Source organism: Acomys russatus, chromosome 14 (assembly GCF_903995435.1).
Source record: "Acomys russatus chromosome 14, mAcoRus1.1, whole genome shotgun sequence".
Lineage (NCBI taxonomy): Eukaryota > Metazoa > Chordata > Mammalia > Rodentia > Muridae > Acomys > Acomys russatus.
Genome location: NC_067150.1, coordinates 40,230,631 through 40,248,369, shown reverse-complemented (window position 1 = coordinate 40,248,369; position 17,739 = coordinate 40,230,631). Strand labels below are relative to the sequence as shown.

Here is a 17,739-nt window from a genome sequence, read left to right as displayed (position 1 = left end):
ATTTCCTAAAGGGAAAGTGGTTCTAAGAATGTAGTCACCGGTGGTGGTGGTGGTGGTGGCGGCGGCGGTGGTGGTGGCTGCAGCAGCAGTGGCAGCGTACACTTTAATCCCAGCACTCGGGAGTTAGAGGCAGGCAGATCTCTGAGTTCAAGGTTAGCCTGGTCTACAGAGTGAGTTCCAGGACAGTGAAGGCTACACAGAGAAACTCCATCTAGGGGGTGGGCGTGAGGGAGTGGAGGATGTGTGGTGTGCAGCTAACCTCAGGAAAGAAATGAAGAAGTCCCTTTGCTGTTCCCAACTCCGAGCTCTCTGGAAACTGGGGCACGTTAGTCTCCTCATAGTTCTCTCTCCTTATATGAAGTTTGTGGTTTTAGGTGAGTCATGACACAACAGTGGCCGGCCATAGGACCCAGGTTATTGTTGGTTTCCTCAGAGTCTTTCCTGTCTTCCCACTGTTGCCTCATACTCTGTAAGATCCCTGCAATCACAGGCCCTTCATCACCCACCTTTTCCTGTGCTGCACTCAAGACATTGGCAGAAATGCATCCCCTTACTCATCCATGTGGTTTTGTGTCTTTTCTCCACTAACCTTTAGGTCTCGTGGAGGCAGGGAGCCTGTTGGCGGTTTCCCTCTAGAGCGCCATCCAGAGTGCTCAGTCAACATTGCATGGCCTGGGCTGCCCCTGGGTTTGACCTTGAGTGTGGAGTTTAGGATTTCTAGGGTCAGTGCTGGTCTTATCCACTCCACCTCACCCAGGGGTGAAAATCTGCTCTTGGGTGTCTACCTTGCTGAGGCTTTCCTGCTGCTATCTCCCACAGGCACGGACATGGCTGTCTTCTGTCTGCTGTGTGGGAAGCGCTTCCAGGCACAGAGCGCACTCCAGCAGCACATGGAGGTTCATGCAGGCGTGCGCAGCTATATCTGCAGTGAGTGCAACCGTACCTTTCCCAGCCACACTGCTCTCAAACGCCACCTTCGCTCACATACAGGTAGGCTGGTCCAGGGCATCGATGGGTGGGGAAAATCTCTGGACCTTATATGTGGGCTTAGCCTCTAAAAATATATGGCGTGTGGTGTGTGTATGTGGGTATGTGCATCTGTTTATGTGGGGGGTGTACGTGTGGGTGGTGTGTGTGTATGTGTGTGTGGGTGTATGTGTGTGCATGTGTGTGTAGTATGGTTGTGTGCGTGGTGTCTGTGTATGGGGTGTGTGTGTGTGTGTGTGTGTGTGTGTGTGTGTGTGTGTGTCTACACGTGTACGGGTGTTCAGATTGAGGACCTTTCAGCTATTCTTGGCTTGAAGCCCTACACAAAAGGGCTCTCATAAAGCATTTAAATACTGACAGTTCTCCCAGTCTACTGCCCATCCCTGCACCTGTAGACAGTTGGTTCCTACTCTTTCCAGACACAGCACAGAAAGTATTCATTAAAACAAACAAACAAACAAAAACCATACTATTGAGGTCTACCCTCAGGAACTTTGACTCAGTGGTCCAGGCTAGGCTCTAGGTCTCAGCACCACTACCAAGCATTCCCAAGATACTCTCATGTGGGGTGGAAGTGGGGTATGAATTGCATTTTGAGGAAAACTGGCTTAACTCTATTGCGATCCCACCACCACTCCAATCCATTCAAGAACAGCCATGAAGTCAGCTCAGGGCTCCAGAGGGCATATTGAACAACTCATCCTGCCTTCACAACAGAGACAGGAGGCCTCCACTTTGGTCTTAATGCTGTTTAGGAAAGACAGTGAGAGTATTTGAGCATCGAGCCATGAGCTAGCCCTGCTCAGCCAGTTAACAGGATGGAGTGAGAGACAGGGCATGTGTGAGTCACGTAGACCAGGGCTAGTTGCCCAGTCCTAGCTTGTCCCTGCCATCACCCTTCCACTTTAGGGGATAGGAAATCTAGTTAAGTTAGAGGGCTGTGAAGGAACCCTTGATCTTTTCCTAGGGGAGTAGATGACTTAACTCTTTTCTTTGCTCTAAAACAAAATGAAATCATCTCTACTGTCCCCGAGTGAAAGAATGTCAATTGAGAGAGAGAGAGAGAGAGAGAGAGAGAGAGAGAGAGAGAGAGAGAGAGAGAGAATGTGTGTGTGTGTGTGTGTGTGTGTGTGTGTGTGTGTGTGTGTGTTGTGGGAGTGCTGGGATCATGTGTCTGTATAAGCATGTAAGTAGAGTACACACACAGGCCTGCTTGAGAGGACATGAGTGCTCCCTACATGCTTGACAGAGGGTTGGAAGAACTTTTCATTCTTCCGAGCCTTTTCATAGCTAAGGGACAGAGTGTGTGCCTGGTCCTTGCCCGGCTGACAGGCTGTGATGAAGAAGGAAAGAGTTTTTCTTTCCGGGGCTGAGCTGGACTGTCCTGCCAGTTTGTCAGCATTCTCACCAAGGAGCCTGCCTCGGCTCTGGGGTTCTGCATACCATCCTCGTCAGAGGAGCACAATGCCATATAGTTACAAGATGTGAAGGGCTCACCAGATGCTTAGAGCTGCCTTAGGCTGCTAACTGGAAAGGAGGAGGTCTTAGCGGGGAAGCTCCATCGAGAAGGACCAAAGAGAAAGCAGTAGATACAGCAACGACTTTGTCTACCGTGTCTGCATAAAAGGATCTCCCTGTAAGATGTATACACCATCCCATCAATGTCTCCCTCAACGGGTCTTAGGGAAGATGGCCAGCCTCCTTTAACCACTTGCAAGTATGCCACTGGGTCAAGTTACCTGACTTCCCATGGCATGAATGAATCAGGCCCTACTGATCCCACCCAGGACGCAACTCCCTTTGCCCATGTCAACTTCTCAGAGTTCAGTTAGCCACAATTTAGCCCTGGTCTACCCTGTGTCAGCCAAGCTTCAGGTCTCCAGCAAGGACAGAGTTTGGGAGAAACCCTTGCTTATTCTAGAAACACAGACGTGTCTGCCCCTTGTGCGCGCGCGCGCACACACACGCGCACGCACACACACACACACACACACACACACTCAGCACTCATTGATTTTCACACCAGCCCAGCACAGGCACTGCACACCCCGGACACAATGCCTCATTAATATTCCGTTGTTCTTGGCCCATTTGCTTCTGGGGCCGGTGTTTAGCATCAGCAGCTGTGTTTGGTGCGTTGGTCCAGCCGTGTTCTTGGCATTGATGGATCCTTGATTCACATGGCTCCTCATAGAATAAACTCTCAGCTGCACTGAAGGGAGGGGCCGAGAGGAAGGGATCTGAGGAGTCCAGGGGCTAGGGCTGGGGTGGGAGAGGTGACATTGGGGTTGGCCAGAGCTAAGGAAGCCACTAGGTAATGACAAACTGGGAAAGAAAGAGGGTCACAGGTGCCCTGGGCAGGCCGAAAGGTCTCTAATTAGTCTCGTTTGTCCTGCACTTAATGTCAAGCTCATTAACGCATCTACAGAGTTAATCAACATACCACAAATTGGATTTTGACTTTTGTCGCCAGCTTTATGTACATTATGGCCAGCCTGACACGATTAGCTCTCAGGGAGAGGGTTGTAGGTCTGGTGGCCACCGAGCTGTAAAACCTGGGTGGGGTGAGAGTGGGGTATGTGTCATGGTAAATGGTCATTTTTTTTTTTTTTCATTCTCTGAATGCTTTTTATTCTTTCCCTGGGCAGACTCAAGAGAGTTCCTATTTAAACTCATTTAACATGTGATCCCCTTCATAATTAAATTCATAAAAATCTGATCAAACAAACCCCTCTGTTGTTTGTTAAACTCTTAGGGCCCCCCTCTGGAAGCAAGAGGCACACACAGGCAGCCAGCCCTCCCTCACTGCCACCGCCCCCTCTTCCCGGGGGTGAGGGGGGGCTGGGTGACTGCCGATGTACGTTTTAATTACCGGCTTCAGCTGAAGTCTCACGTGGCCCTTGTTTTATTTATTTATTTATATCTTAATGAGGATACTGAATCTTTGATTAAAGTCGTAATCGTTGCCGATTCAGGAAGGAGGGGGGAGCTGGATGTCAGACCAGACGGGGCCACGTGTGCAGACAGAGAAAGAGGAGGGGGCGGTCTCATACACAAGATACCCTTCACTGTGGTAAACCCACAGTCAATTAGTACCTATGTCTGTGAGGGCTAGCATCTTGGCTTTGATGGGGATGGGAACAGGTCCTTGGTATAGCTCTAGTAGTGAGAAAGAACGGTTAGTTTCCCCAGTCCAGAACTCCAGGACTCAGTTCATTTCCAGATCATTGGCCAGGCATGCCTCTGAGGCAGGACAGTGCCCCCTTAGATGCTGAGGATTGGATAGAAGGATGGTTCTTCTCTTTGCTCGTCTTTCGTGGCGCCCCACCCATCCCTACGCCCTCTATGCTTTTTTTTTTTTTTTTACATCCTTCATCCCATGAGAGAGTCTGCCAGTGAACAGATCCCCACAGAACCTCCTCACAGAGCCACAGGAAAACGTTCTGAGCCGCCCTCACAGGAGGTGAGAATTTATGTGGGTGCAGGGGCCTGCGTTCAGCAAGAGGGACGTTTGGTTAGCGGCCCACAGAGGGGAAATGGCAGAGAGAGTAAAATATCATTTTAAAGAGGAAGTGAAGGCACAGGCATGCGAGTCTATAAGGAGAAGGACAATTTATGCCCAGGCACGAGCACAGTTTGACATGGGGATAATGAAAAAACGTAGGTCATTGTGGATGACTTAAGCCTTCAGCAGCTGAAGAGAATGTATGAAATGCAGAGAACATTACACGGTTGGCAGCCTCGCACATCTGCAGAGGGACAAGTGAAATACAGTGGGCCATTCTTTACCATAAACTGTGGTTGTTGGAGATGCAGCCCAGAGAAATTGTAATTACAGTGACAAGACGAATCAGCGATATTTAAATATTCATGAACAAAGTCTGGGTGATCAATCTATCTTTATTGTCTGCGCCTTCACTCCTGTAATAAATAAGTAGCTCAAGACCTCACCTTTCATTCCCCAAGCTCGACACCTCGGTCACAAAACTGCAAGGTGGTTAACCCCACTTCTACCACCTCAGCCCACAGGGATTGAAAGTGGAGTGTCCCAGGGAGAAGGCGGTGAGCTGGGGGACATTGTTCTAGATTGAGGAAGGGCTTGTCTTCATAGTCCAAGCCACAGAATTTTCTTAAGAGTTGGTTCTGAGTCATTCCAGGGCAAACACGTAGGGTACAAGGGTGGGAAAAAGTCGATTCTTACCCTGGATATGCTTCTTGGCGGCCCTGTCAGTCAGTATAATGCAATGGTGTCACTTAGTCATGTGTTAAAGTGCCCAGTGTCCAGACTCTGGGACCAGACCAGAGCTGAAGTCCTAACCTAGCTACTTCTAACTAGGTGACCTTGGTGACCTTGGGACAGTGGCTACGTGTCTCTAAGCAACTCATTTTTTTTTTCTTCTCTCATTTGTGAGATAAGCCTATCTTTCATCAGATAGCTTCTATGGCTGTGTGGCAAGATTTCCATGAAGCGTAGCAGAGAGTATACAGCCAAATTGGGACCACTTAAATGGGCAAGAGTTCTTTTAAAGATTGTATTCTGTGAATTAAAGACCAAAACATCTACGATATTCTTCTCTATGGGGACAGAAGAAAATGTTGCTTAGTCTGCCTGGGGAGCTGAAGGGAAGCATCCAAATGGGGGTGATGTGTGAGCAGGGCTTGAGGGGTGCTTAGGTTCACCAGAAGTACAAAGGATGCAGAGGGAGTAAGTTAACTGGTCGAGTAGGAGAAAGAGCAGATGATGTCTGGGACTAAAGGGAAGTTCTTCAAGTTGGAGGGATTTTTCTGAGAGTAGGAAGCAAGGCTGGAGTGGCCCTTAGCCCCGAGCCAGAGGAAAGGGAAAAGAGCTAGTGTAAGGCAAGGTCTGGAAGCCCCCAGCTCTGCTCCTCCCTCCTGGGGCCTGTGTCCTGAGGGCTGTTGCTCTTGGCTGGGCCAAGCAGGCTTTCTCTCCCTGGGACTGGTCAGTTACCCCGCGGATGACTTTGCAGCCACAGTAAAGTCTGGATGTCTGAACATAGGAATGGGCTCTCCACGTTCTGGGAACCAGCCAAATGACTTTTGAAGGTGGCGAACGTAGGTACCCAAATGCAAGCTGCTGTCCCCTGAACCAGAGGGAAGAAGAAGCAAAGGCGTGATCTAGCCCATTTGTTCCCACAGGTGACCACCCCTATGAGTGTGAGTTCTGTGGCAGCTGCTTCCGGGATGAGAGCACACTCAAGAGCCACAAGCGCATCCACACAGGGGAGAAGCCCTATGAGTGCAATGGCTGCGGCAAGAAATTCAGCCTCAAGCACCAGCTGGAGACGCACTACAGGGTTCACACAGGTATTGAAGGCCAGGCATGAACCCTGGGCTGGGTCTGGGTGGTGACTGGAAGCTGGTGGTTATCCTGAGGAGAAGTTCAAGTAACCATGGCTCAAGGCTCAACCAGAAAGAGAAAGGCTTAACTAAGGGATAATACAGGGACTGGAGAGATGGCTCTGTGGTTTAAAAGTGCATCTTGTTCTTCCAGAATAAAAGAGTTTGGTTCCCAGCACCCATACTGGATGGCCCATAATTGGCTCTAACTACAACTCTAGGAGATCTGATGCCCTCTTCTGGCTTCAGAAGGCATCGCATTCATGCGCACAGGCACACAAATAAAATTTAGTTCTTTATTTATTTTTTGCTTTTTCAAGACAGGGTCTTTCTGTGTAGCCTTGGCTGTCCTGAACTCACTTAGTAGACCAGGCTGGCCTTGAACTCACAGAGATCCACCTGCCCCTGCCTCTCCCATGCTGGGATTAGAGATATGTGCCTCCAACACCCAGCTTTAAAAAAAAAAATTTTTTTTTTTTAAAGAGATAATATGGTGGTCTGAGAACCATGGCCCTCCTCTCAAGGCCAAGGCAGGCATTGCTAATCAGCGGAGGCAGGTGATAGTCATCCATTGCAGTAGGGTCTCATGGGACCAGCCAGTCCCCTGAAGCAATCACACCAAAACCCGTCCAAGAGAGCTGGACATTATGATGCTCAGTCCAAGTCCTAAATTAACGGTTAAGTTGGCCACATTAGTGAAAAGGGAAATCTGAGCGGTTTTATTTTGCACCATTCATGGTTAGAGGCATAACCGGAGGGCATTAAGTTAGGATAAAGGTTGGGAAGCTGTGACGTTAGTTCTGGTCTGTTCTGAAATGAAAAGAGCCAATGCATTTAATAGAAGACTTTCCCACCATGTCAGAGTGCTGCCACGTTCCTCTTTACATAGAAGACATAGAAGTCTCTGTCGTTATTGGGGTCTGAGGACAGACAGGTTTAGGGTTGGAGGCAGCAGATCCCTAGGACTCACCTTACTCGAAAAGCCTATCTCTTCCCTGTTTCAAGTTCAATGACATCACCTCGGTTGCTTAAAATGAGCCCCAGTGGGAGTATTGACCGGAGAGCAGTAGAGTTCTGTCTTTGGAGAGCTGGTTGTTAAATACCCACCCCCTGTAGTCTGCCATATGCGGGGAATTCCTGTGAAGGTAAGGGTGAAACAGAGCAAAGGACGATGCCCTATCTGATCAATGGGGACAGCACCCAGCCCAGAAAAGGGCATGGTGACCTCAGCTTAAGGGAGAGAATAGCCTGGGGAGGGGCAGGCAGCCAGCCAGGAGTAGATGGCCGAGCTGTTCTTAGAGCTCTGTCTTCTTGCCTGAGCTCTGTTTTTCTTGTCTCTGGCTTAAAGCCACAAGAGAGGATGGGGTGCTCACTGCTGACAATTGGAGTGTGACCCAAGGGATATTCCAGAGTTCCCGGGGTTTCCTCAGTCCCTTGTTGTGGGATGTGACCTAGTGGGCAGATCATTAAATGCATCTGCAGTGACTATTGTAAATAGCTGGTCGATTGTTAGATCACTTTGGCTGTTCATTACTTCATTATTCGCTGGGTCCTCAGCACCGAGGAGTATCGATATCGAGATGGCTGACCAGTTAATTACTGTATTGAAACGGGGTTCCCTTACATCTCTGCTCAGCTCCAGGGGACTCTAGTGGGAGGGAAGTCCAGAGAGCCGACTAGGGTGTTGTCATGCACTCCCTAGGTGCTCTGTACTTCCCGCCCCACCGGTCCTAGACCCATAGGCAAAGCCCAGAGGAGGTTCTCATGCTGGTCTCTCAGATTTCCCCTTCCTCTCCTCCCCTTTTATCCGTAGTTTTCTCCACCCATTCTCCTGTTCCCCGTGGCTGAGCTTTGTTATGTAAAAGTATCCTGAAGGGCTTTAGGGACTTCCTCCTATCTCAGCACACAGTTCCTTAATTAGAAGGGAAGCACCCCGGGCAGACGGCGGCGGCGGGGAAAGGGAGGGCACCCCCTTCCTAGCCCCCCCCCACCCCTCCGGACTTAATAAGACAGGGACCAGGGCTACATGGACCATCCTCCTGTTACTAACTGAATTAGCCTACTTAACAACAGTTACAAAATAAAGTAGAAGTGCAGTACCCCAATAACCAGACCAAGAGCCCCCTGTGATCGATGGGTTGCCACAGTAGATGGTCCACAGTAGATGGTCCACAGTAGATGGCCTTGGGATGTTCTGTTGGAGAGTACAGAGCTGGAAGGATGGATGTTCTCCAACAAACCCGAGGACAGCACAGGGTCCTTCTGGTCCTCACATTTCCCCTGCTCCTCTCTTGTCTCCTCCACAGGTGAGAAGCCCTTTGAGTGCAAACTCTGCCACCAGCGCTCCCGAGACTACTCAGCCATGATCAAGCACCTGAGGACGCACAACGGCGCCTCGCCCTACCAGTGCACCATCTGCACGGAGTACTGCCCCAGCCTCTCCTCCATGCAGAAGCACATGAAAGGCCACAAGCCAGAGGAGATCCCGCCCGACTGGAGGATAGAGAAGACGTACCTCTACCTGTGTTATGTGTGACCGGGGACAACCCCCCCCCCCACACACACACACATACACACACAGGGTAGAGCAGCGGCAGAGCCAGCAAAGACAAACTAGAGTGAGATAAAAGTGGAAAGACTGCGGAGAAAAGAAATCAGAAGGGAAATGAAAGAGAGAGAGAGACAGACAGACAGACTGACTTGGTAGATTCCTTCTGGGACTCCAAGTGATCTGGCTGTCATACCACTGCCCTTTCCCTTGGGTCTTGGCCCTCCTTGATTTCTCTTGGGTGGGTGGGGTGGTTTTGCTCATTCACACAGTGGCATATATTTTTTTTTTTTCCTCTCTGCAACCTAGACTTTCCTTTTGTGTCCAGAAATGGAGAGCAGGAAGCAGGTGTGAGGCCCTCTGGTCAGCCCTGGGCCTCTGCCCTTAGTCATTCTTTCCCGTCCTCTGAAGAGGGTAGCAGGGGAGCTGGAGATGGTATGGGATCCCTGGCTGATGCTCAGAGTGGTAGCTCAGGCGCAGCGGGGCAGACTGGGATGGTAAAGGTTTTCTGCTCTTCCCAGTTCCATCTGATGCCCCTCATAGTCTCCGAGAGCCCTGTGGCTCCGTCTCATCCTTTAGCATCTTGGCACCTGCTTGGTGGCTGTCGGCTAGTCACGGGCTCACACCCTGTGTGGATCTGGACTCTAGATCCTCCTTAGGTTCCTCCTGGGGAAAGCTGTGTCAGATTCCAAAACCCCTCCCTCCCTCCCTCCCTCCCTCCTCCTCCGTCCCTCCCTCCCTCCTTCCGTCCCTCCCTCCCTCCCTCCCTCCGTCCCCCCTTCCCTCCCTCCCTCCCTCTCCTCCCTCCCCCCCCCCCCTCCCTCCCTCCTCCCTCCCCCTCCTCCCTCCGTCCCTCCCTCCGTCCCCCCCCCCCTCCCCCTCCCTCCCTCCCTCCCTTCCTTCCTTCCTTCCTTCCTTCCTTCCTTCCTTCAGCTTTCAGAGAACACAGAACAAAATAAACTAGGCACTGTACCCCAGCCAAACTCCTCATGAGCAAGATCCTTGCTGAGCTGCTTTCTGCTTGCAAAACAGAAATAAAACAAAACAAAAACCAACTAAATATATTCCATCCCACCATCCAAATAAGCACACATCCCTGCAACCCCATTTTAGCCCCTAGGGGGAAGGAGTCCCATCATCTTACTGAAAGGTCCCATTGTCCAAGAGAAGGAGTAGACACCCTCCTGCAGGTGAGCTTTCCTTGCAGGTGGGAGTGGGTGCACTGCCTGAGAGGAGTTGGGGGTGGGTGGGGGGGGGGAGACTGGCCTCGGGGAGACAGGAAGACTAAGTTGTTGCTGTTGTACTGAGGGAGAAGCCCAGATCTGGAGTTCCTGGCTCAGGCCCTCTCATCCCCCAGGGAGCATAGGGAGTTGCTGACGGCTGCTTTGGCCACTTGTTATGGTCGCTTTTTAGCACATTGTACTTGAATTACCTCAGTTTCATTTTTTTGTGACCTCATGAGCTTTTCAGTCCTCTATCCTTTTTTTCCTCCCCTTTGGGTGTGTGGGGGTATTCTGTTCTAACATAAGTTAATAGTTAGCCTTGAACTTGACCTGGTAGAGAGGCCCTCTCCTTTGGCTGGAAGCTGTAGGAAAAAGTGGACCACTCAGGATCTGAATGGAAGGCCAGGAGAGCTGAGGAAGGTGAGAAAAGAGAGAAGGATGATTGGGCTCTCACTGTCCCCAGAGTGTCACTTATGAGTCACTGTTGGCACAGTCCAGGGTTTAGACCATCAGTACTTCAGTTCAGTCTGAAATACCCTAGAGAAAACCCTAGAGAATTATCTGGGCTGTTTAGTTTTCAGGGGGCCTGTTATTAAGATCTGTACAACCACATGGGTCAGTCTTGCTGTTAATCACTGCCAAAATTTCCATGGTTGGTGTGTATGTACATGGTGTATGTGAGGGGCAGACCAGCTTGATTTTATTGTGCTGGGTGGGGCAATGTTTTTCTAAAAGCTACCTCTTCTGTTTGTCCAGTCTTTCGTTCCTTCTGCCTCCTCCCACCCCCCCAGCCCTCCCCACCCTGAAATTTGGAAATCATGTTTGCAATAACCCCCTTTGCTTTGGGACGGGCCCCCCCCCACCCCTATCATTTCGTGCTTTATATGGTATGTTGTTGTTTTTCTCCTCTTTGTTATGAGAGAGTCATGGCTGTGTTTTGATCTTAGATTTTAAAAAGTGGTTTAGAGAAGCCGTTGGCAGGGGCAAGGGGTTAAGAAAAGTAACAGAAGGTCAGAGGGATGGGCACTGCTGTAACCCTGCCCCCTGCCCTTAGACCATGCCCCCATCCCCGCTCATCTTCCCTCCAACCTCATCCACCATATCTGAAGGCCTTAAATATTGTGTGTTGGGAGGATATGGGTTTGGGGAGGGGTTGTCGCTTGACTCTCTGGTGTGAATTAGGGATGGTGAAGTTCGGAGGGCACTATTTTGGAACAACAGTGATGACTTAGTGCAATGGAAAGGAAAAAAAATGTTAAAATTTGAAATAAGTGATCAGAATAGGTATCATGCTGATAATGTGGAAAGAGTCTTTTTAGGGAGGAGTGGTCTTTAAAAATCACTATGCCTCTCTCCCCAAGTCCTGGGGGATAAAGTGGGAACTGCTGACCTTCAGGGGAATCTGTGAATCTCAGAAAACAGTATTTTTAACAGTAAGATGTCATTCAAGATTGGTAGCGGAGGGAAAACTATCCGGCTGTTCAACAGAAGTAGCTGGCTTCTTGCTTCCTATCCCTTTCCTGTTCAGCTCACGCCTACCCTGCCCAATCACAAAAGCTTAAGAGGGCTAAGCTGATCTTTGCAAAGTGTAATATTTTTGTAGTATTTGTTAGTCCCTTCTTCAGTTCTACAGGACCTTCTTGCTCTTTCCTTTTGTAATGTGAATGGGGCTGGGGGAGATTTAAAAAGAGAAAAAGTTTAAAAAAAAAAAAAAAGTTCACCGCTATCAACAGTAAAATTTGTACGTGTGTGTGTCTGTGTGTGTGTGTGTGTGTGTGTATAGGTGAAATCACGCTGTGTTGTCTGTGCTGCTGTCTCACTGTTGGTTGGTACTCACTCAGCACCTACCTGCCCTGTCTGCCCTTGAGGGTTCTGGGGACCCTAGTGGAGGGAGGGCAGCTTAGAAGGGATACCTTCTTTCTGTTCCCCTTTGCAGTCCAGCTCCTGCAAGATGTTCCAGCATGTCTCTTTCCCCCAGCTTCCCAGTCACAAGGAGGAAATGGTTTTAAAGTTGCCAGGGCCTTCTCTGCTGGGCTCGATGGCCACTGGGCAGGTAGGAGGCTGTCGGGACGCCTTCTGCAGCAGCTGGAGTTGAGGGGGCTAGAAGGGCCGAGGTGCTGTCTGTCCTTCCAAGGAAGCTTGAACTGTATTTGTCCCCCTCTTCTTTGAGCATTCTGGTTTGTCAAGCCTCTGCCTTTGGCCATGTTCTTAAAGAACCCTGGAACCCTGGCTTGCTGCTGCCTTATGTTCTCGGGGACCTTCTCCCACCTAGCAAATCCAAGCTGCTTACTGGTTCCCTCCCCCTGCCCAGCTTCTACGAATGAATCCCTTAATGCTTCTGATGTCACTGGACCCTTCCCTCAGTGCTTCTCCCCTACTCACTCCTTTGTTCATTTAAAGCATTTAAAGTCCTATCTGTATATAGGATAAACAAATATATATATATATATATATATATAGAAAGAGAGATATAGCAAGAGAGATATAAAATGGAAAATGTCGTTGCTGCTTGGTTGCTTTATGTGAGGAAGAGGAAGGCAGATCTGGGGTACAAGGGTGGGTTGGAAGGCTGGGGGAACCCGTGATTCAGTACAATCCAGGGATGCTACGCGGGCTTATTTCAATCTTTGTGCCTGAACAGTTTTTCCATGTTGAGGGGAAAAAAAAAACTGCTGCAGATTTTTACAAGTGTATGGTACGCTTCTGGATGAGAGGGCCCTTCTTAGAGGAGAGGGGAGCAGGAAGCACTTTTGGTCTTGGGGCATGGTGGGGGAAGTGAGGTGGGCAGCTTTTGGCCAACTCCCTGGCAAGCCAGACTAGGGTGGACACTGGGGAACACTGACCTGTGAGACCGATGCATAAAGAGCTGAGGTTCTGTTGCTTTTCTTTTCCCTCTGCTTCCTCTCTCACCCCCTTACATCCAGTCTCCTGGAACTTCTGGCTTGGCAACTGTGGCTGCACTTACCTGGAGATGCCAGTTAGGAGGACAAAGAGCAGAACTAAAGGGTGGGGGGGGGGCAAGGAGAGAGAGAGAGAGAGATGCCCAAGAGAAGGGCGCAAGACAAACAGAACAGCTGGAATCGGGAAAGAGTGAGGAGAAAGGAGTTAAAGGCCCCAGCAAGCCTGCCTGCTAGCTGCTCTGAGTCCTCGGCTCCTGGGTGGCCCACTTTGCAGACAGGGTCCCCCCCACACCCCCGCCCCACCCCCACATGTATCATAGTATTTGTTCACATAGTGTTATGCATGAACCCTTGTAAGGTGAAGAACCGTTAATGATGCACCATGCCATCGCCCTATATATAAAGATAAATAAATAAATATATATATGTATGTATGTAAGTTATAGCACTGAGGGCCCTGTGGCCCTGCTGGACCAAGCAAAGCTAAGCCTTTTGGTTTTGGTATTATGTTTTGTTCTTTTTTTTTTTTTTTTTCTCCTTGCTTGTCTGATATTGTGAGAGAGCACAAGTGCCAGTCCAGTTGCTTTGTATCGCAGAATAGTGTTTTGAATTCATCAATGTTCTAGTTAATGTCTACCTCAGCGCCTCCACTTAGCCTAATTCTAGGAGGTTGCCCAATTTTGTTTTTTCAATTTTATTGGTTCTTTTCGTTGTTGTACAAATCAATCTCCCCACCCGTGTCTCTTTCTCCTCCCTCTTCTGCTCCTCTCTCCTGTCCTCTCCCCTCAGCCACTCTCTTCTTTCGTCAGGTCGCCCTTCCTCCTGTTAGCCCCATCTCTCCCTCATCCTGCCTCACCTTCCTCCAGTCCAGATTGCAGGTTCTTTCTGTCCACTCGAAGTGTGCTCCCCGTCGCCGCTTACCCTGCCTTCGTTTCGTGTAGATTGATGCGTTTCTTTGTAACTTCAGTGTTTCTGACAAGATTTAAAAAAAAAAAAAGAAAAGAAAAAGAAAAAAAAAGAATTTACTGCTGCAGGTTTTTTTCTCCATGTGTCACTAAGTGAAGTTTGTGCCTTCTATAGCAGAGAGAATATTTTTTACATCCTACTAACAGTAGATTTTTTTGTAGTGAACATTTTTTGTATTTTTATTTATAAGTCTCATAAGAAAAAAATAGCAATGTTCAGTTGTATACCTTGAATCTGCAGTTAGAAGAGAATAAAGTTAATTCAGTTGTCTCTGGCTCCAAGTGTCCTTTTTTTAAAAAAAAAAAAAAAAAAAAAAAAAAGCATGCCACACCCTCTTTCTTTCCTGTCTTGGGTGGGAGCACACTAGAGGCACTGAAATTTCTGTCTGGAGATGAAGGAAGAGAAAGCTATGTGTTAACATTAAGTCTCAATCACACACACACACACACACACACACACACACACACACACACACACACACATATATATATTTTTTTTTCCCCCCCTTTGAGACAAAGTTTCTCTGCATAGCCCTGGCTGTCCTGGAACTCACTCTGTAGCCAGACTGGCCTCAAACTCAGAAACCTGTTCTTTTACATTGTTACGATGTAATGTGTCTGTGTGTGCACATGTACATGGATACACACTTGAACATCTGTCATGGTTCTGATGTGGTTGGTGGTCAGAGTACAGCTTCTAGACGTCAGTTCTCTCCTCCTTCCATATGGATTCTGGGGATCCCACTCAAACCCTCGGTGTCAAGTTCCTTTGCTGCTAAGCCATCTCAACAGCCCCACATCCAGCCTTTTCACATGACACTTTAATGCTACATTTACAAGTCATATAGCCAGGGATTGAACTCAGGTCATCAGGCCTGCCAGCAAGCACTTCATCCACTGAGCCATTTTTCTGGCTCCCATTCTTGCCTTTAAAAAATTTTTTTGTTACATTTGTATTGTGTGTGTGCACACATGCCAAGCATGTGTGTAGAGGTCAGAAGACAATTCTTTAAAAGTTGAATTGTTTTGTGTTTTTTTTTCTACATGTATGTATGTGCACCATATGTGTGCCTGATGCCTGCCCTCTGAGGTGAGAAGAGGTCCTCAGATTCCCTGGAACCAGGGTTAAAAATGCTTGTAAGCCATCAGCCAGGCGCTGGGAACTGAGTCTGGGTCCTCAGCAAGAGCAACAAAGTGCTCTTAAAGTGTTTCCATCCCAGAATGTAACTTTCGGGAGTCTGTTAACACTCTCCATTTACCATGTGAATCCTGGGAATCGAACTCTGGTCATCCGGCTTGGCAGCAGATACCTTTACTCACTGTGTCATCTGCCATCCCACCAAGCCAACAGCCTTCCTTTGGGGGCGGGGCCTAAGAAGCAGTATCAAATACATGAATGCCATTTGATCTTTGGAACAATGTATTAAGTGACTTTCATCATTCAATAAAACTTGCCTGAGTGGCAGTTTCTGCAACTGGGAGGGAATTCAGGAAGCGGCACTCAGGTTGTCAACGTGGTTCAAAGTGTGTGGCGATTGCTCGGTGTCGTGCAGCCCGTTGTTGGTGATCTAGCCATGTCCAGAGCAGATACCAAAGCAAGCTGCTTTTGCTTGAGGCACCATCTCCTGTCTTCTGACAACAAGTTTCAGAATTTGCTCAACACTAAAGCATCCACCCGATCGAAGGCCCTCGGTTCTGAGGCAGTCACGACCTGTTGCAGAGCAGGAGGTTTTGCCCAGTGGTCTAGCAACTGCCTGACACGTACAAAGCCTGAGGTGGGAGTGGGGGGCCACATCCTGTTTCCAGCTGCACCTGGCTCATTTTCAGCTCTGCTCCAGGGACACACAGCAGCCCAACATCTCTTGTCTTTTTCCATCAGCATCAGCCATCTTCCCTCCGAAACCCAGATGCGCTTCAACTCACAAGCACCGTGATGGGTCACTGCAGCACTATACAATGCCAAGCATTGACCTGGCCCACAGCTGACTTTGAGTCACTAGCCTGTGTTCCTGCACTTCCACTGCCGTGCAACGTAAAAGAAAGCCTGTGTGCGGGCACAGGCGTGTGTGCGCGCGCATGTTTCTAGTTCCTATTCACACAGGTCTGCTAGCCCTGAGGTGGTTGAGCTGAGAGCCATGAAGTTACACTAATCCTACCATCCCTCCCAGGAAGAGGTCCAGCCCAGGACAGGCAGCTAGCTTCCAGTCTCCCTCCTGTGTCCTCTCCTCTGTTTTTCCTTCCTTCCCTATTCTTTCCCCCTCATCTTCCACCCACCCAGATTTGCTTCGCTCTTTTTCACTCCTCTTTTTTTTCCATCTCCCACTCTCATCTCTTGGAGATTTCTTTGCCCTGTATTTCAGTCCCATGCCACACGTCTCCCCTCTAGGACAACAGTCTTTGGCTAAAGATGTGTATGTTTTGATTAGGATCTGGCTCCCTTCAACCCTTGCCCCCTCTCAGCCAGTTCCACCCCTCCCCCTCTGCACCCCGCCCCTCCCTCAGGCCTCAGCTTTCTCTTGACAGATGGGAGGGCAGTGGGCACTCCCTCTTTAAAACAACATTTAATCGCTGTTTTCTGTTCTTGGACATCAAAGCTGGGGCTTAGGCGCTGCACTGGGGTCCTGGCGGCTTGGGCTCTAGGGGAGAGGAGGTGAGTGAATAGGGGCTGGCTGAATGGGCTTTGTGTGACCGCCGGGGTCTGCCTGCTCTTCGTGCTCTTTGACCCAGATATGATCTCATGGAGAGAAAGGGGCCCCCGGCCAGGCCAGCCTGAGAACGCTCCTCCAAGGCCTGCTGCAGCCCCCTCCCCTCCCTCCCTGGGCAGCGGGCCGCAGCTGCCCTCTGCCCCAGTCCGCAGCATGGGCAACTGCCTCCAGGGCAGGCCCTGCCGAGGATGGGGGTGGGGTGAGGCACAAGGCTGAGGTCAGAAGAAGGGGGTGAATGGGGGGTGGGGAGGGGAGAGGCAGCTGGACTGGAAAGATACAGCCCCATGTTGGGTGGATAGAGATCTTCTGACTTGTGGTCTATGACTTGTGTCCTATGGGGTGGTTGGCGGGGAGCCCTCTCCACACACACATACAGCTCGCTATGCCCCTGCTGGCCTTTCCTGTCCAGTGCTCTCTGCTCTAGTACAGCCTTGATGGCTCTCTTTCCAGTGGCTCTGGATGGCCTCCAAGGACAAGAGAGGAAGCCCAGAGCTAACAGAAGACCCACACGAGTGTGGCAGGGGAAACACAGAAGGCCAAATCCAAGGACTTTTCCATCCATCCAGTCAGAAGCACTCACTCACTTCTCCACAGCCAACTGCCTTCCACCTGGTTGCCAGCATGGCCCCTCCGGCCTCAGCATCATCACCCGCATCTTCTCTTCCCTCTTCCATCCTGTACTTTCCTTGAGGTGAATGGACCCCTCCCTATAGATAGCATTATCACCGCTTTGAAGAGACCCTGGTGGTTCATGACTCCTGGATAGGATCCAAGTGAGACCTCATCGGCTGCCATCCCTGCAGTCTCTCCTCCAGATCCACCACCACCTTGCTGTTTCCCCAGCTGATCAAAGCACAGAGCAAGCTTCCTTCCTGGTCCTCTCAGCTTCCCGGAGAGAAGTCTTGTTTTACCTCAAACACTACCTGAGACTGAATTAGGTGCCATGCTCCATCCTACCTCTTGTCATCGCTACCCCCCCCCCCCCCCACTTATAGTCAAACGTAAGCTCTCTGCTGTCCCCATCTCCAGACATCACATTCCTTGAGGTTAAGA

At 49.7% G+C, this 17,739-nt stretch overlaps 1 protein-coding gene across 3 annotated transcripts in view; it reads left to right on the top strand.

Annotated features, from left to right (window-relative positions):
- The window catches only part of Zbtb16 (zinc finger and BTB domain containing 16), a 178,544-nt gene extending 169,637 nt beyond the window's left edge, over window positions 1-8,907 (top strand). For all 3 annotated transcript variants that reach the window (XM_051156365.1, XM_051156367.1, XM_051156368.1), the window contains exons 5-7: window positions 820-990; window positions 6,145-6,312; window positions 8,652-8,907. In XM_051156365.1, the coding sequence (XP_051012322.1) occupies window positions 820-990; window positions 6,145-6,312; window positions 8,652-8,881 (569 nt within the window). In that variant the 3' untranslated portion in view covers window positions 8,882-8,907. The remainder of the gene's footprint in view (window positions 1-819; window positions 991-6,144; window positions 6,313-8,651) is intronic.
- The last annotated feature ends 8,832 nt before the right edge of the window (window positions 8,908-17,739 follow it).